General features: G+C 37.2%; 1 protein-coding gene across 3 annotated transcripts in view; it reads left to right on the plus strand.

Moving 5' to 3' along the window:
- TMEM117 (transmembrane protein 117) overlaps positions 1-20,625 on the plus strand; it is a 561,961-nt gene that overhangs the window by 448,962 nt on the left and 92,374 nt on the right. For all 3 annotated transcript variants that reach the window (XM_054443489.2, XM_054443491.2, XM_063672657.1), the window contains one exon: positions 15,635-15,794. In XM_054443489.2, coding sequence (XP_054299464.1) covers positions 15,635-15,794 — 160 coding nt within the window. The remainder of the gene's footprint in view (positions 1-15,634; positions 15,795-20,625) is intronic.

Genomic DNA, 20,625 nt, shown 5'->3' on the forward strand with positions numbered 1-20,625 from the left:
CTTATGATAGGGTGAATACGTCTCACGAGATCTGATGTGTTTATCAGGGTTTCCACTTCTGTGTCTTTCTCATTTTTCTCTTGCTGCTGCCATCTAAGAAGTGCCTTTCGGCCGGGTGCGGTGGCTCATATCTGTAATCCCAGCACTTTGGGAGGCCAAGGCGGGCAGACCATGAAGTCAAGAGATGGAGACCATCCTGGCCAACATGGTGAAACCCCATCTCTACTGAAAATACAAAAATTAGCTGGGCATGGTGGCGCAGCCTGTAGTCCCAGCTACTCAGGAGGCTGAGGCAGGAGACTTGCTTGAACCCAAGAGGTAGAGGTTTCAGTGAGCCAAGATCATGCCACTGCACTCCAGCCTGGTGACACAGCGAGACTCTGTCTCAAAAAAAAAAACAAAAAACAAAAAAAAGTGCCTTTCACCTCCCACCATGATTCTGAAGCCTCCCCAGCCATGTGGAACTGTAAATCCAATTAAATCTCTTTTTCTTCCCAGTCTCGGGTATGTCTTTAGTAGCATTGTGAAAACAGACTAATACAATTTCCCTCTGTTGAAATGGTGAATTATTTAGCATGTACAAGGTAATTCAGTAGTAAGAAAAATGGGGCTGGTGAGTTTACTAAGAGACACACAGGATTAACATGCCCATTAGGTCCATCCAACCTAATTTTGCAATGCACAGGCCTCTTTGCTTTGTAAAGAGGAATGTACCATTATTTGCAGTAGCATCTCAGCTTGGTGGATGATAAAGGATGAACATTTTCCACCTCAGGTCAAATAGATGAATTTATTTATTCTACTAGTTATTAAGCAGCAGCAATGTAGCAGTCATTGTTAATCAATAATAAATGGCATAGGCCATCTCCTAATGGCTTTGCAGTCTACTAGGTATTTTTTTTCTATTTTTTATTCTACACCCTGCAACTGTGAAACACAGAGAAACTAAAATGGTTCTTCCTAACCAAGATTAACTATGTTCTATACCAATAAGCTACTTTTAAGTGCCTCTCAGTAAACTAACATCCTTCAGATGTAGGTAGAGGAATTCAAGCCACTACAATAAATACAATTATTTCAATAACCACTTTTTATATGGAGATTGCCAATGTGCAGGGTCCAACATAGTTGCAGTGGCTGGGCACTGCAGAACTCCAGGGGACATTGTTTACGTAGATTAGGATGCTGGGACGCTGCTCACATACATTACAATCGGAGTGACCAAATGCTCCAACCCAGAGGTATCTTTTTCAGCCACCTCTTTTATGGTCTGTCAAGAACAAGCGTTACCAAGTTGTTCCTTCATTTTATTTTGTTTACACTTTTGAGGTGCTGCTGTGCTCAGGGTTCTTTTCTTGTTGAAGTAAAGAGATATACAAAGATAAATAACACGTAAATGTGTACTTTAATGGACAACATTAGAGTCTAGTAATTTCCTTTACAGACTCCAGATCTCAATGGATCCACAAACAAGATAAGTTCGTAACTGTATCTCCGTTCTCAAGGATGCTATCTTAACAAATGTGTTCAGGTTGGCCAAAAACCAGCAGCAGCATTTACTTACTGAAAGCCATATGGAAAAGCTGTACTCTTTCACCAGGTCACTTGGCAAATATTACCTTTGTGCTCCCTCGACGTTTCCTGATATCAAGAGTAGGAAACCAGAAGGGAACCAAATCACTTCCTTCCCCACTTCCTAAAGAGCAACCTTGACCTTATCAGCTGGGCTTCAGGATTCAGTAAACCCGCGTATTTCAGGATAAACTGGCTTGAGTACATGAGTGGTGATTGCTCTTGTTACAGAGTTGAGGTGACAATATTGATCATTAAAACAAGCAAAATGAAAAGTGTTGGCATTCTTTCATGGCCATCTGTGACTTCAGTGTGCTGGTACTTAGTGTTCACAGGCAACTGAATGTTTGAACTGGTTCTTGGTTTTGCAGTGAAAAATGAAGGAAAGCATTCTTCTCCTTTTGCCTGTTTATTTTTTTCTCATGAACAACATGGTTAGAAATTATGACATTTAATTGTTTTAAATTCCATTGTCATGCCATATTTTGTTTCATGTATTTAGCGTTTTCATATGTGACACTATATCATAATTTAATTGTAAATTTAAGTTTGCTATCCCACTTCACTTTAAACCTTTCCATTTAATAAGGTTCACAGATTTTTATTTTTCTGTAAGAAACTGATACATTATTTGACTTTTTTGGTTGCATTCCAACATTTTAACATTAGTGTTGTAAAAAGAAATAAAAGTTATTTTTATTTCCTTTAAGATTTTATAATAACTGTGCAGCATGAACATAAGGAATATGATACTCATGACTGGAATCAAAGATTATAAACATTTAGAACATGAATAATAGTTAATGTATTAAAACACATAGTTTTTTATATATAATATATATAAACATAATAAATATGTTTTATTTATTACGTTGAATCACGTGAAGTTTCTATTTTTGATAGAAAAAAATCATCAAATTTTGGCAATCAGCTTATATTAGGTAATTCTGCACATTTTTGCTACCAGTTTAATGAAAATTAAATTGCGTGATAGTTAACCACCATAAATGAGTCAGCCCTTTATGGATTGTCTAAACCTAATACCACTTCCTCTCTCTTTTGATTTAATGACTGCTTTCAGGCTGACTACTCAAGAAGTCTATCTTAAGTGGTAATGAATGAAAGAAAACAATATCCATAAATTTAGATACCTAAAGTAAAAGTTCTATATTTTATAAAACCCAGGAGTTAGAATAAAGGAGCAGTTAAGACTATGAATTAAATCTTGTTTTGGGAGATTATCTGGATTTATTTACATGTGCTACCATGTCTCTAATCCCATATATAATAAACAATTGAGTAGGCTCTAAAATGCATGTTTCCAACAAATGATATCAAGATGATATTATATTTTTGAGAATTTGTGCAGATTTTTACTTGAACAGAAAAAAAGGTGGTCTACTACAAAACTTGAACTCTACTACAAAGCAAATCCTTAGTGTCAGTAGATATAAATTCTCATCAGTTCTGTCACTGGCAGCCTCTGTGACACAAGCAGGTGGCCTAACCTCTATGGAAGCAGTTTATTTGTTCACTTTACCGAGATCTTAGTGCACATATGCATTCACACTTCTTTAACAACTCTGTGATTCTCAGGAGCCCACCCCAGAGGTTAGGAACCATTGGACTATGAAAGCTCTGTTAACCCTTCTTAGTCTCACATTCTAATTTCTATTAACCTGAGAGGTATTAGCAACAATTGAAGAAAAGGAAATAGACTAACTGGAAATGTGGAATCATTATAATGAAGATTCCAGCCACTCAAGCTGATAATTATGTATGAGTTCTTTCCATTTGACTAGCGGCCAGAAACCAGAGAGGGTGGAATTGATGAGCCAGTGTGTCATGCTGGCAGTGGCTGCAGCCTGAAAGGAAAGTAATACAGATAATTGTTTAATTGGATACTACTTAAAAAGAGAAGTTGAAACCCCCCAAGAAGTATGGTCCAGATTAAACATCTTTTCCACCATATTGGTTAAATAAAAACCCAAGGATGGTGCATTGATGGCCAACATCCATGAGGTTCCATTTTCACTGCCATGAAATTTCCTTTTAACTGTTCCCTGCTGGTCCTTGACAGTCTCTATCAGCTTTACTTTTCAATGTTAAGTACTTCTGGATGATGATTTTACAATAGTGGACTTATAATGAAAAATGAAAATGAATGAAATTCTAGCTACAAACATAATAACAGAAGGGTAATATTCAAGTGCTTCCTATGAAAGGCATTGCAGTGCAGTGCTTATAACAAAAACTATCATGAGTCAGCCTGGACTTGAACCATCTTATATCATTTCTATCTTGTATGTTATATAATTTATAAAATATGTGTTATAAGTTTGGTTTAGTTATTGAAACTTTCTGTGATTCAGTTTCAGCACTTTTAAATTGGGTGGGATGGTATTGGGGTAGTAGTAAACATTACATAAGTTAATTTGTGGTTAATTTGTATAAAGACCTTATACTAGTGCTTGGCTTAAGTACCATATGTCTGAAACAGTAATTTGCTATTATTACTATTTCCTTCATGGCAGTTTTACAGAAAAGTGACTCTTTTTATATGACCTAACTAACTCAGCCCTGGCTCTTTCAAAGTAATGGTTTTGGCTGAGTTATCATAGCGTGGTAAAGTCTATCAATTTTACAAGAAGTGGCTCAGAAAAACAAATGGCATGCAATACATTTGCATCTGCAGTTATATCTACATAAGACACTGAGCATAATTTTGGAGATGATATGACCAATTAAAGTATTTTGCTCCCTCTTTTCTTTTTTCCATTCTCTTGAGATTTTATTTTTAGGTCTTTTTCTCTGAGCTGTATGCATTGATATTTAATGATTGCCATTTTTATTCCTTTTGGAGAATTAAATATTAATATCAGGCAGAATACCTCCTTTAATTTCCCTTTGGAGTAATAAGATGGTACCAGTAACTGTTTCCTGAGATCTGTAGCAATACCCTTTGTCAAAAGGGAAGTACATTATAAAGCCAGAAAACCACTTATCAAGAGCTCTTAGAAAGAGTGTTTTATATTATATAAATATGTCAAATAACGAAAACATCCAAGAGGTGAATTGGTGCTGATTTGGCCTCAGGAATCTCTCACACAAAATGTTACAATAAATTCTAATTACCAAAGTACTTGTCAAATTATAAAAAAGTTTTAATTACTACTTTTAATTACTTTACTCACAATGACATAATTAGCATGAATAAGATTTACTCCCTTTTTCAGCTTTATTGAGGTATAATTAACAAAATTGTATATGCTTAAAGTGCACAACATGATTTGATATACATATGCATATATCAACACAATCAAATTAATGAACATATTCATCATACATAGTTAACCATTGTGTGTGTATGGATGTATGCATGTGGTGAAGACACTCGATACCTACCTTCCTAGTGAATTTCAAGTAAAACTTCAGTATTATTAATTATAGTCACCATGCTGTACATTAGATCCTCAGAACCTATTCACTTATAACTGAAAGTTTGTACACTTCAAACATCTCCCAGTTTTCCCCACTCGTAATCTCTGAAAACTGTTCTTCTACTCTTTGCTTCTATGAGTTCTACTTTTTCAGATATCACATATAAGTGATACCATACAATATGGGTATTTCTATATCTGGCTTATTTTATTTAGCATAATGTTCTTTAGGTGCATCCATGTTGTTGCAAATGGTAGGATTTCATCTCTTTTAAAGCTGAATACTATCCCATTTTGTGTGTGTGTGTGTGTGTGTGTGTGTGTGTGTAACATTTTCTTTCTTCATTCATCCATTAATAGGTACTCAGGTTGGTCTATATCTTGGCTGTTGTGAATAATGATGATATGAACAAGAGAGTGCAGATATCTCATCAAGATACTGACTTAATTGCCTTTAGATATATATTCAGAAGTGGATTTGCTGGATTGTATAGTAGTTCTATTTTTAATTTTTTGAAGAACTTCCTTACTGTCTGCCATACTTGCTGAATCAATTTACATTACCATTCCCACTAACAATGTACAAGGGATCTGTTTTCTTTTCTTTTTTTTTTGAGGTGGAGTCTCACTCTGTTGCCTAGGCTGGAGTGCAGTGGCACAATCTCAGCTCACTGCAACCTCCGCCATTCAGGTTCAAGTGATTCTCCTGCCTCAGCCTCCCGAGTAACTGGGATTGCAGGCGCCCGCCACCATGCCTGGCTAATTTTTTGTATTTTTAGTAGAGACAGGGTTTCACTATGTTGGCCAGGATGGTCTCGAACTCCTTCCTGATCCGCCCGCCTCAGCTTCCCAAAGTGCTGGGATTACAGCCACTGCACTGAGTCTAGGGATCCCTTTTCTTAACACCATCACCAACACTCGTTATCCCTTGTCTTTTTGATAATAGCCATTCTAACAGCGATATGTCATTGTAGTTTTAATTTGCATTTCCTGGATGATTAGTGAGATAAAGCACCTTTTAATACACCTGTTGGGCATTTGTATGTTTTCTTTGGAAGAATGTTAATTCACACCACTTGCCCATTTTCTAACCAGGTTATTTCATGTTTTGCTATTAACTTGTATGAGTTCCTTATATATTTTTAATATTAACCCCTTCTCAGATACAAGGTTTGCAAAACTATCTCCCATTTCATAGCTTGCCTTTTTATTTTGTTGATTGTTTCTTTTGCAGTACATAAGCTTCTTACTTTGATGTTATCCCATTTGCTTATTTTTTTTTTTGCCTCTGCTTTTGGTGTCATATGCAAAAAATCATTGCCAATACGAATGTCAAGGAGCTTTTTCCCTGTTTTCTTATAAGAGTTTTATGATTTCAGGCCTTACATTTAAGTCTTTAATCCATTTTGAGTTAATATTTGTGTATGATGTAGGAGTCTAATTTCTTTCTTTTGCATGTGGATATTCATTTATTGCAATGCCATTCTCTTCGTATTCTTAGTGCTTTTGTCAAAGATTAGTTGACTGTCTATGTATGGGTTTATTTCTGGCTCTCTATTCTATTGGTCTATGTATCTCATTTTTATGCCAGTAGCATACTGTTTTGATTACTATACCTTTGTAACATAATTTGAAATCAGAAGGTGTGACAGCTCCAGTTTTGTTCTTTTTTATTTTTTAAGGACAAGTGTCTCTCTCTGTCACCTGGGCTGCAGTGCAATGGCTTAGTCATAGCTCACTGCAAACTCAAACTCCTGGACCCAAGCAATCCTCCCACCTCAGCTTCTGGAGTTGCTGGGGCTATAAGCATGCACCATCAGACCCAGCCTAGTTATTAATTTATTATATATAAAAACGAGGTCTCACTATGTCACTCAGGGTGGTCTGGAACTTCCAATCTCAAGAGATCCTCCTACCTTGGTCTCCCAAAGCACTGATATTTTAGGCATGAGCTACTGTACCTGGCCCTGCTGTACTTTCCCAAGATTCATTTGGCTATTCACCATCTTCTGTAGTTTTATATTAATTTTAGAAATGTTTTTCTGACTTCTTTGAAAAAATGCCCTTGGAATTCTTATAGGGATTACATTGAATCTGTAGATTTATTTGGGTAATATGGACATTTTAACAGTATTAATTATTCCCATCTCTGAAGATAGGAAGTATTCCATTTATTTGTCTCTTCAGTTTCTTTCATCAACATCTTACAATTTTCAGTGTACAGATCTTTCACCTCTGGTTAAATTTATTCTGAAGAATTTTATTCTTTATTATTCTTTGTAAATGGGATTGTTTTGATTCTTTTTTAGATGGTTTATTATTAGTATGTAGAAACACAGCTTACTTTTGTATGTTGTTTTTTTTTTGTCCTACAACTTTTCTCAATTTGTTTATTAATTCTAACAGTATTTTGTGGGTTTTTTTTGGTGGAGTCTTTAGGGCTTCCTATATGTAAGATCATGTTATCTGCAATCAGAAACAGTTTTTCTTCCTTTCTGATTTGGATATCTTTTATTTCATTTTCTTGCCTAATTGCTCTGGCTAGACGTTCAGTACCATGTTAAATAGAAATGATGAGAGTGGGCATCTTTTCTTGTTCCTGATCTTAAAGTAAAAGCTTTCATCTTTTCATTGTTAAGTATGATGTTGGTTGAGAGGTTGTTATATATAGCCCTAGTTCTTTTGAGGTACAATTCTTCTGTACCTAATTAGTTGAGAATTTTTATCATGGAATAAGGTTGAATTTTATCAAATGCTTTCTCTGCATTTGAGATGATCATATGATTTGTATCCTTTATTCTGTTAATGTGATGCATCACATTTATTGATTTGTGTAAGCTAACATATCCTTGCTTCCCAGGATAAATGTCATTTGATCATGGTATTCTTTTAAAGTGCTATTAATTTGGTTTGATAACATTTTCTTAAAAATGTTTGTATTTATATTCATTAGGAATATTGACCTATGATTTTCTTTTTTTATAGTATCCGTATCTGGCTTTAGTATCAGAATAATGCTAGCTTCTTAAAATGAGTTTGGAGGTATCCTCTCCTTCTGAATTTTTAGAAGAATTTGAGAAGGATTGATACTAATTCCTCTTTAAATCTGTGATATAATTCACTTGTGAAGCTATCAGGTTTTGGGCTTTTCTTTAGAGGTTTTTACTCATGATTGGTCTATTCAGGTTTTCTACTTCTTCATTATTCAGTCTTGGTAACTTGCATGTTTCTAGGAATTTATCCTTATTCCGGGTTACCCAATTTGTTGGAATATTATTATTCAGAGTAGTCTCTTATGACCCTTTGTATTTCTGTGGTATCTGTTGTAATGTCTTCCCTTTTATTTATAATTTTATTTGAGTCTCTTCTTTTTTTTTTGGTTGGTATGGCTAAAGGTTTATCAATTTTGTTTATATTTTCAAAAAAACAAGTTTTAGCTTTGTTGGTATTTCATTGTTTTATTAGTCTCTATTTGATTTAGTTTTGCTCTGATCTTTGTTACATCCTATCTTCTACTAACTTTGGCATTAGTTTAGTTTGTTCTTCTTTTCCTAGTTCCTTGAGGTATAAAATTTAGTGTTTTATTTGGGATCTTTCTTTATTCTTATTATAGGCAGTTATGATTATAAACTTCCGTCTTAGAACTGTATTTGCTGCATCCTATCAGTTTGGGTACGTTCTGTTTTTATTTTTTGTGGTCTCAAGATACTTTCTGATTTCCCTTTTGATTTCTTCTTTGACCCATTGGTTGTTCAGGTAGCATGTTGTTTAATTTTCATATGCTTGTGAATTTTACAAAATCTTCCTGTTACTGATTTCTAGTTTCATACCATTGTGGTCAGAAAAGATAAAGAGCTGTTTTGTGGCTTAACATATGATCTTATCCTGAAGAATGTTGCATGTGTGCTGGAAAAGGAGGTTCATTTTGCTGCTTCAGATGGAATGTTTTGAATATATTTGTTAGTCGTTTGGTGTATGGTGTTATTCAAGTCCATTGTTTCTTTGTTGATTTTGATCTGTATGATCTATTCATTGTTGCAAATAGAAACTGAAGTCCACTGTTATTATTGTATTGTTGTCTCTTTTTTTCAGTTCTGTTAGTAGTTGCCTTGTATGTTTAGGTGCCCTGGTACTGGATACATATATATTCAAAATTGTTACATTCTCTTTATATATTGACCCTTTGTTATTATATAATGACCATCTTTGTTTCTTGTAACAGATTTTGACTGAAAGTCCATTCTGTCTAATTTAAATATATCTACCCCTGCTGTCTTTTGGTTACCATTTGATTGGAATATCTTTTCCCATTCCTGCATTTCAGTATATGTGTGTCCTTAAGAGTAAAATGATTCTCTTATAGGCAACTTATAATGGGCCCTTGTTTTTGCTTTTTGAATCTATTCAGCCACTCTGCATTTTTAGATTAAAGAATGTAATCCATTTACATTTAAACTAATTATTGATAGGTAAAGACTTATGACTTCCACTTTTTAAAATGTTTTGCTATTCTTCTGTTCCTTTCTTTTTCTCCTGCTGTCTTTCTTTGTATTTTGATGATTTCCTATAATCTTATATTTTTAATTCCTTTCTTTTTGTCTTTTGTGTATCTACTAGAGGTTTGTTCTTTGTGGTTACAATGAGGCTTGCGTAAAAGATCTTATAACATTCCATTTTAAGTTGATAAGAAGTTGACTTCAGTTGCATACAAACACTCTACACTTTTACTCCCCAGTCAACATTTTATGCTATTGATGTCACACTGTGCATCTCTTTATATTGTATATCTTTAACAAACTAGTGTATCTATAGTTATTTTTAATACTTTTGTTTTTTTAACTTTTACTCTAAAGTTACAAGTAGTTTATACATAACTATTACAATATTCTGAACTTGATTATATTTTTAACTTTACTAGTGAATTTTATACATTCAGATATTTTTATTTTGTTAATTAGCATCTTTTCAGTTCTATTTAGCATTAAGTTCTACCTTCAGCATTCTTTTAAAAGTCAGAAAAAAAAATAAAATAAAATAAAATAAAAGTCAGATCTAGTGGCAATGAATTCCGTTAGCCTTAGCTTCTGTGGAAAAGCCCTTCTCTCTCCTACATTTCTGAAAGACAGCCTTGTTGGATATACTATTCTTTTTTAACTCTTCGTTTCCTGAACACTTTGAATATATCATTCCACTCTCTCCTGGTTTTCAAGGTTTTTTATGGAGATGTTCACCAATAGTTTTATCAGGGTACCCTTCTTTGTGATGAGTCTCTTTTCTCTTGCTGCTTTAAAGTTTCCCTCTTTGTTGAAGACTTTTGTCAATTTGATCATAAAGTATTCCCTCTCTATCTGTGAGGAATACATTCTAAGATCCCCAGTTGATGCCTGAAACTGTGGATAGTACTGAATCCAATTGCCATCAGTTGGAACCTGTTTCTGTTCATGTCTTCTACAAACAAACTTAATGCCTTCTCCATCTTTGCTTATCACACATTGTGACCATAACTTCCGCAGTCTGAGGTGCAACAGCAAATGGAAACTAGTATGAATTTCCATTTTTTCTTCTCAATTTCATGTGTAGAAGATTTGTTCTTACCATGGATCTTGGGAAACTCAGCATACCATTTTTTTTTTCTTTATTAAGTCAAGAGCTTTCACCTTTCCACTTGATGGCTTCTCTTTGGCATATCCAAATTGCCAGCATCACTACTCTTGTGCTTGGTAGCCATTATTAAGTAAAATAAGTATTACTTGAACACAAACTGCAATACCACCACAGTCAATCTGATAACAGATGGCTACTAAGTGACTAAATGACTGTTAGCATACCCAGTGTCATATGCTGGAAAAAGGGATAATCCACATCCTGGACAAGAAAGAGCAGGATAGAGTAAGATTTCATCACTCTGCTCAGAACAGAATGCAATTTAAAGCTTGTGAATTGTTTATTTCTGGAATTTTCCATTTAGTATTTTCAAACTGTGCTTGACTGACTGTAGGTAAATGAAAGCATTGAAAGTGAAACCACAGATAAAGGGGAACTACTGTAATGTGTCTCAGAAAAATATTCTCTGGGTGGGTCCTTCTTTAGATTCTTTGAGCTTCATGAATCTGGATGTCTATATCCCTCTGGGAAGTTTTCAGACATTATTTCTTTAAGCCTTCTCTTTCTTTCTTTCTCTCTTCTCCTGTGACTTTCATAAATCGTGTATTATCTTGATGGTACCCATAGGTTAGTATGCTCTCTTTCTATATATATTGTATTTATTTATTTGTTTATTTGAGACAGGGTCTTGCTCTGTCACCCAGACTGGAGTTTAGTGGTGTGATCTTGGCTCACTGCAACCTTTGCCTCCTGGGCTCAAGTGATTCTCCTGCCTCAGCCTCCCGAGTAGCTGGGACTGCAGGCACAGGCCACTATGCCTGGCTGATTTTTCTTTTTTTTTTTTTTTTAAGAGACAGGGTTTCACTGTGTTGCCCAGGCTGGTCTCGAACTCCTGACCTCAAGCAATCCACCTGCCTTGGCCTCCCAAAGTGCTGGGATTACAGGCATGAGCCACTACGCTCGGCCTAGTATGCTGTCTTTACTCTTTTTTAATTGTCGTTCTTCTAACTGGCTAATTTCATGTGACTTGTCTTTAAGTTTGATATTTTTTTCTTCTGCATGATTAAATATGATATTGTAGCTCTCTTTGAATTTTTCAGTTCTGTTATTGTATTCTTCAATCCAGGATTTCTGGGTTTTTTTATGGTTTCTATTTTTTATTAACTTCTGATTTTGTTCATGCATTGTTTTTCTGATTTCATTTAGTTGTCTCTCCTCTTCCATCCCATTGATCTTCTTTAATATGATTGTTTTGAATTCTTTGTCAGACAGTTCATAAATCTCCATTTCTTTGGGGTTGTTACTGGCACTTATTAGTTTCCTTTTGTGGTGTCATGTTTATCTGATTCTTTATTATCTGTGTAGCTTTGCATTTGTGTCTGCATTTGAAGGAACAAATACCTGTTCAAGTCTTTACAGATTGGCTTTGGCAGATATTGACCTTCTCCTGTAGGGTTCCCAGCCTGTTAGGATTGGTTCTGGGACCACAGTTGACTGGAATTTTAACTGGGTCACTAGACTTTTGCTGGTTCTTACGAGGAGAAGAGTGTATATGGATCCTATCTAGTCTCAAGACAGATTGGACTTTGGGCAATAGAACAGACACTAGGGCAAGGGTGTGCTTTAGATTCTACAGTTGGCTCCACAGATGGTAGGCCTATTACCAGGTATACTATTTGGTGTCTTTCTCTCCAGGTTCTTAGGAGGGCTCCCACTAGGTCACTAGGTGGATCCTTGGTCAGGCAGAACGGGTCTTGGACTATGGCTGAGAGGGGCTAGAACTGAGTTACAGAGTGTGCTTCAGGGTCCACAGCTGAGTTCAGTGTTTTTAGGTCTCTCTCCAGGGTCACAGACAAATGTACCTCCCGCCAGGTTCTTGATTGGGCAAGACTGCCCCTGACTGCAGCCGAGCAGGGCTGGAGCAGGGTCACAGGTCTACTTCAGGATCTACATTCAGCCTGAGGCCTATTTCTGGGAGCATGGATGAGCATGTTTTCTATAAAGTCTCTTGGTGGGCAGAACTGCTCTCAGATCACAGCTGAGAGGAGCTGGAACCAACTTAAAGGGCTCTTTCAGCATCTACAGTGGGACCAAAGTTGGTGGGACTGCCACCAGGGCATGAATGGGCATATCTCCTGGCAGGTCCCTGTGTGGGCAGAAATGCTCTCAGACTACAGGTGAGAATGGCTAGAGCTGAATTACAGGGCCTCTTTAGGGTCCACAGCTGGGGCTGAGATCAGCCGGTCTGTTGTACAAAGTGCATGTGGGCATGACTCCTCCCTCATTCCTTGGTGGATGATTTTGGTGGCAGGAGGAAGGCCAAATGGAGTTGTAGCCAAGTTCATAGGGGGATAAGGCTGTTTCTGGGTCTGTATCCAGGACCACTGTTCATAAGCCTGGCGACTGGGTACAAGCCTGCCCTCTCAGACAGCCCTGATCAGTCTTGGACTTCGTATCTGAATCCTAAAGCTCGAAAAAGGCACTTTTGTCCATAGATAGCTGCCAAATTATTGTTCTGTGGGAGGATATGAGTAGAGGATCTCCTATTCTGCTATCTTGCTGACTCCCGGAATAGTTCCTTTATAAATATTGTAATAGATGAGGTTTCTAATTTCTCAGCAGACACTTATTCCAAACTCCTAGACTTTCACACCCAAAAATGTGCCTCTGAATAAATATTTAATTTTACAGTATCGGTTTACATTTTTAGACCTATGAAGTAACATTAGAGTATTAATTCTTCTTAATCAACTGTCTTTACTAAAGGGGGTTCCAGGTGAAAATACAGTAATGATATTAAAAATACCACAGAGCCGATGGACTACAGGCTCTGACCAATAGAATAGACACTGACTACAGAACTAGAGTGAGGTACCCTTGTTTGACCAGAGGTTAACCAGACAGTGCTGGATAACAGGGAGGTGAGAGGCTCTGTGAAGGAGGCTGGGGAGAAAAAGAAAGTGGGACATGAGAAAATTGGAGCCCCAACTATTTACCAACCTATACAGCCATATGAGTGCATCCTGTAAAGTGTATATATTTATAGCATCCTTGTGGGAAATGCATTTGAAAAGCCAAGAATGGTAAGAAAATACCCTTATTACCAAAAGACTTTGAATAATAATCAATATTTATTCTTCATCAAGGTTGTTATATTCCTTCTTGAAAAAAGAAATTGTGGTGATTTCATTCAGAGTTGTTTGAGGTTTCTCAAGCTCAAGAAAACAAAATCAAAAACACATAGACTTAACCTTGAGAAAATTTTGCTTAAGTCCCACTATTCTTATTATATAATACTTGCAATTTCTATCTATTGAGTTATAATTAGTTAGAACTTCTCCCATACTTATTTAATTCATTTGAATTTCTGTGATCAAAGTTACTGTACACCATAGCAGGAGACAATCTGTACTTTATATTTTAGAGGTCGTGAGTCAAATTCTTTTGAAAGTTTGCAATTTTAATAAAATAATGAGGTTGAATAGGAATGTTTATTTTCTAAAATTTTAAAAAATAATGTATTTTTCCATTCATGAGGAGAAAAAAATATAACAAGTGTTTCTTTATATCCATTATATTAAAGTATAACTTACCTCAAATAAGAAATTGTGAAAAGGAAAACCAAATTTTTGACTTAGAGATTTACACTATGTACAATTGAAAAGAGAATTCTATGAAGATTCATATTATTTTTTATGAGTTTCAATTATTATGAGACATTAGAGGGCAAAAACGGTTTTGTTAATTGCCAAAATGGGTATGTGTTCTACAATGTTGTTTCACCTGTATGTTTTTTCTTCTGTTTTCCTTTATTTCACTTTTCTTTCTTGCATTTTTATCTGTTAAATTTATTTCAAATAATTGGTTTTTTTCTTCTTATAATTCTAAACAATATCTAGCCACCAATATAGCCCTGAAAAGCACAGGCTTAACTACATTATGGACAATTCTCTGGCAGATTAAATTTTCATCACCCACATTTCAGATCTACTTTAAAAGTCAGCATTAAAGACTAATTTGAGTAGTTTTCCTGATTTTTAAAAATGCTTTAGTTTCAACTAACCCTCGTTGAACTCCATCTGTGTATACTTATGCAAGATTTTATGGGGGCTACAAAGATATATAAGAGAAAATGTCAGGCTCCTAGTATCTTATCTAGCAGGGAGCAGATGCTCTGACATGCAGAGAGGTCACTAGACCACAAGCCATGGATGATATATGTCCTATGAGAACAGGCTACATTATTGGCTTTTAGAGGTGGTCCCTGTATGGAGCTTATCAAGTCTTAGAAATGGTGATGAGTCTGGTCTAACTATCCCTCTCTTTTGTAGAAGGATAATGGAATCCAAAGATTTCCTCACCCATTCACCATCTGCCTTATCTTCTTACATTGCCTGTCCACTACCCTTGGTAAACAATGTACAGGTTTACTAAGAGCTACACACCAATGTTTTCTTGGGACACTTACTGCACTAACCAAAGTCATTTTTAATATTATTGTTGTGAATTATTTGTTCCATAATTATCTTAATGTTCTTTAGGGAAAATTGCTTTTGAAAGAAGGCATTTAATTTTTTTTTTTTTTTTGAGATGGAGTCCCGCTCTGTCACCCAGGCTGGAGTGCAGTGGCACAATCTCGGCTCACTGCAAACTCCGCCTCCCAGGTTCAAGCGATTCTCCAGCCTCAGCCTCCCAAGTAGCCGGGACTACAGGCACACACCACTGCGTCTGGCTAATTTTTTTGTATTTTTAGTAGAGACAGGGCTTCACCATGTTGGACAGGCTTGTCTCGAACTCCTGACCTCAGGTAATCCACCCGCCTTGGGCTCCGAAAGTGCTGGGACTACAGGCATGAGCCACCATGCCCGGCCAATTTTTTTCATCTTCCTTTTGGCTAATATACCTTAGGGTAGGTACTTGCCAAGGGGCAGACATTTAATACAGCACAGATAACATGCACTCTCTAGTATCTATATTTTATGTCTTATGTTCTTTAATGAGTGTCTTGTTCCTTACAGGACAGTTCTTTTTACTCTGACGTCTGTGGTTGTACTTGTGATTACAACGGACTGGATCAGCTGGGACAAGCTGAATCGGGGATTTTTGCCCAGTGATGAAGTTTCCAGAGCATTCCTTGCTTCTTTTATCTTGGTCTTTGACCTCCTTATTGTGATGCAGGTAAGTGTATTTCCCTCCCCTCACCGAAGCTGCTGCATGCTCTGTTCCCAGTATAATAAACAGGATATGGCAACAGGCTCCATAAATCTACATAAGTACAGCGTTTACAGTTACTATTGATGGGGCCTTCTCTGTTTATATTTTCAGCTATTATACTGGGAGGGAAAGCCAATTGGACTTTTATAAGAGGGGCACCAAAAATGTATTTCATGAACATTGCAAGGTGGGCCCCTAGAAACCATATAGCACGTTGGTATTTTCTGCCTAGGCTTTAGGGGGAAAAAAAAACACACTCAGAAACAAAAACCAAAAAACCCTGTCATTTAGTAAATGGAAAGCTGCAGACATGAGGATGATATAAAAGCAGCAAAGCAGGGAAAAGCAATTGTCAAAGCAGCTCAGGGTTTTATAGCAGTTGAAATGGAGTGATGTAAAAATTCTTTTTCTGGTTATGGAAATTGTTACTTTCTTTCAGTATTCACCAGAGATCATTCCATTTTCATGTAAACCATATTTCTGCCCTGCTTAGCAACAGATTTTTCATACAGTAGCATCACACTAACCAGTGTTACTCATGTAATCTGGTGTGACTGTTTGGGGTTTTAGGACTATTCTTTTGAATGGGGCAGAAAGAGACACTAGCTATTTCTTGCTCATTAAATATCCATCCATTTGTTAGACATTTTCTTATTGCTTTCATAAGGCAATTTTTTTTCCCTCCTGAGGCACTGTAGGTCACCACACCAAAGACTATGGTTACTGAAGGAATACTCCATTGTATTCTGAATTTATGTGAGATTTCACAGGATAGCATATTGGTTTTCTCATTTCTAGAGGCAAAAACAGGCCTTTATGAGAGATATTCAGTGTTGTCTCAAAAGAGAATAGCAGTTTATTTATTGATTTTTTTTTAATTTGTTAAATAATATATCTTGGGCATTAGGTTCAAGATGGTTCTTTGAGTATATTACTATTTTAATGGATAATATTTTAAAATACACTATCATTTTTTAAAATTATTTAAAGAGATAAAACGGAATATTTTTGTCGCATTTGAAAATTGATAAATTTCTTATTTCCTGAAATAGCAATGGAAAAACTTTCCAATCTGACTTTGAGTCAGACAGCATTGGCAGGTTCTAGATCTGCCTCGCACTAAGCTGTAGGACGTCCCATGGATAGCTACAGAATTGAATTTTTAACACTTATGCAATAATGTATCATGCATTACTTATATAAAGGATATTTTTATCTTCCTCTATTTCCTAACTAATAGAATTTCTCTTGTAAAATGTCCACATTGCCCAAATTGCCTACTGATACCTCTCTGAACCCATATTAAAGTCAATGGTATTAGTAGCCAAGTAGACTGTTGTCTAATTGAATTTGCTTACATTCATATATTTGAGAGCATAAATTCTTTGATTGTCCATTACCATCCTCATGCTTCTACTCTATTTGTGTAAGTTTTAAGTATTCTTCCAATAAGTTCACTAAAATCAAGGACTTCAAGTGGGAAAATATAACACTGTAATTTACGGATATTATGAATTCACCCAAAAACTGCTTAATAAAGACAGATGGAAGAAAGAAAGGATAGTCAGGATTTACATAGGCAGAGTCAGCAAAGGGGAAGGGAAAGACACTCTAGATGAAAAAATATCATAACAATGTAAAATGTCAATAACTTTCTGGGTTGAAAATTCTTTTCTTTAAGAATGTTGTATATTGGCCCCCACTCTCTTCTGGCCTGTAGGGTTTCTGCCGAGAGATCTGCTGTTAGTCTGATGGGCTTCCCTTTGAGGGTAACCCGACCTTTCTCTCTGGCTGCTCTTAACATTTTTTCCTTCATTTCAACTTTGGTGAATCTGACAATTATGTGTCTTGGAGTTGCTCTTCTCGAGGAGTATCTTTGTGGCGTTCTCTATATTTCCTGAATTTGAATGTTGGCCTGCCTTGCTAGATTGGGGAAGTTCTCCTGGATAATATCCTGCAGAGTGTTTTCCAACTTGCTTCCATTCTCCCCGTCACTTTCAGGTACACCAATCAGATGTAGATTTGGTCTTTTCACATAGTCCCACATTTCTTGGAGGCTTTGCTCGTTTCTTTTTATTCTTTTTTCTCTAAACTTCCCTTCTCACTTCATTTCATTCATTTCATCTTCCAGGGCTGATACCCTTTCTTCCATTTGATCGCATCGACTCCTGAGGCTTCTGCATTCTTCACGTAGTTCTCGAGCCTTGGTTTTCAGCTCCATCAGCTCCTTTAAGCACTTCTCTGTATTGGTTATTCTAGTTATACATTCTTCTAAATTTTTTTCAAAGTTTTCAACTTCTTTCCCTTTGGTTTGAATATCCTCCCGTAGCTCGGAGTAATTTGATCGTCTGAAGCCTTCTTCTCTCAGCTCGTCAAAGTCATTCTCCGTCCAGCTTTGTTCCGTTGCTGGTGAGGAACTGCGTTCCTTTGGAGGAGGAGAGGCGCTCTGCTTTTTAGAGTTTCCAGTTTTTCTGTTCTGTTTTTTCCCATCTTTGTGGTTTTATCTACTTTTGGTCTTTGATGATGGTGATGTACAGATGGGTTTTTGGTGTGGATGTCCTTTCTGTTAGTTTTCCTTCTAACAGACAGGACCCTCAGCTGCAGGTCTGTTGGAGTACCCGGCTGGTACCCCAACAGGTGTCAGTCTGCCCCTGCTGGGGGGGTGCCTCCCAGTTAGGCTGCTCAGGGGTCAGGGGTCAGGGACCCACTTGAGGAGGCAGTCTGCCCGTTCTCAGATCTCCAGCTGCGTCCTGGGAGAACCACTGCTCTCCTCAAAGCTGTCAGACAGGGACATTTAAGTCTGCAGAGGTTACTGCTGTCTTTTTGTTTCTCTGTGCCCTGCCCCCAGAGGTGGAGCCTACAGAGGCAGGCAGACCTCCTTGAGCTGTGGTGAGCTCCACCCAGTTCAAGCTTCCCGGCTGCTTTGTTCACCTAAGCGAGCCTGGGCAATGGTGGGCACCCCTCCCCCAGCCTCGCTGCCGCCTTGCTGTTTGATCTCAGACTGCTGTGCTAGCAATCAGCGAGACTCCGTGGGTGTAGGACCCTCTGAGCCAGGTGCGCGCTATAATCTCCTGGGGCACCGTTTCCTAAGCCCGTCGGAAAAGCACAGTATTCGGGTGGGAGGGGCCCGATTTTCCAGGTGCCGTCTGTCACCCCTGGAAAGGGAACTCCCTGACCCCTTGCACTTCCCGAGTGAGGCAATGCCTCGCCCCTGCTTCGGCTGGCACACGGTGCACTCACCCACTGACCTGCGCCCACTGTCTGGCACTCCCTAGTGAGATGAACACGGTACCTCAGATGGAAATGCAGAAATCACCCATCTGCGTCACTCACGCTGGGAGCTGTAGACCAGAGCTGTTCCTATTCGGCCATCTTGGCCCATAAGAGAAAGCAGGAAAGATCCAAAATTGACACCCTAACATCACAATTAAAATAACCAGAAAAGCAAGAGCAAACACATTCAAAAGCTAGCAGAAGGCAAGAAGTAACTAAAATCAGAGCAGAACTGAAGGAAATAGAGACACAAAAAACCCTTCAAAAAATTAATGAATCCAGGAGCTGGTTTTTTGAAAGGATCAACAAAATTGATAGACCGCTAGCAAGATTAATAAAGAAAAAAAGAGAGAAGAATCAAATAGATGCAATAAAAAATGATAAAGGGGATATCAACCACTGATCCCACAGAAATACAAACTACCATCAGAGAATACTACAAACACCTCTACGCAAATAAACTAGAAAATCTAGAAGAAATGGATAAATTCCTCAACACATACACCCTCCCAAGACTAAACCAGGAAGAAGTTGAATCTCTGAATAGACCAATAACAGGAGCTGAAATTGTGGCAATAATCAATAGCTTACCAACCAAAAAAAGTCCAGGACCAGATGGATTCACAGCCGAATTCTACCAGAGGTACAAGGAGGAACTGGTACCATTCCTTCTGAAACTATTCCAATCAATAGAAAAAGAGGGAATCCTCCCTAACTCATTTTATGAGGCCAGCATCATCCTGATACCAAAGTCAGGCAGAGACACAACCAAAAAAGAGAATTTTAGACCAATATCCTTGATGAACATTGATGCAAAAATCCTCAATAAAATACTGGCAAATAGAATCCAGCAGCACATCAAAAAGCTTATCCACCATGATCAAGTGGGCTTCATCCCTGGGATGCAAGGCTGCTTCAATATACGCAAATCAATAAATGTAATCCAGCATATAAACAGAACCAAAGACAAAAACCACATGATTATCTCAATAGATGCAGAAAAGGCCTTTGACAAAATTCAACAATGCTTCTTGCTAAAAACTCTCAATCAATTAGGTATTGATGGGACGTATCTCAAAATAATAAGAGCTATCTATGACAAACCCACAGCCAATATCATACTGAATGGGCAAAAACTGGAAGCATTCCCTTTGAAAACTGGCACAAGACAGGGATGCCCTCTCTCACCACTTCTATTCAACATAGTGTTGGAAGTTCTGGCCAGGGCAATTAGGCAGGAGAAGGAAATAAAGGGTATTCAATTAGGAAAAGAGGAAGTCAAATTGTCCCTGTTTGCAGACGACATGATTGTATATCTAGAAAAGCCCATTGTCTCAGCCCAAAATCTCCTTAAGCTGATAAGCAACTTCAGCAAAGTCTCAGGGTACAAAATCAATGTACAAAAATCACAAGCATTCTTATACACCAATAACAGACAAACAGAGAGCCAAATCATGAGTGAACTCCCATTCACAATTGCTTCAAAGAGAATAAAATACCTAGGAATCCAACTTACAAGGGA

This window comes from Pongo pygmaeus, chromosome 10 (genome assembly GCF_028885625.2).
Source record: "Pongo pygmaeus isolate AG05252 chromosome 10, NHGRI_mPonPyg2-v2.0_pri, whole genome shotgun sequence".
Classification (NCBI taxonomy): Eukaryota; Metazoa; Chordata; class Mammalia; order Primates; family Hominidae; genus Pongo; species Pongo pygmaeus.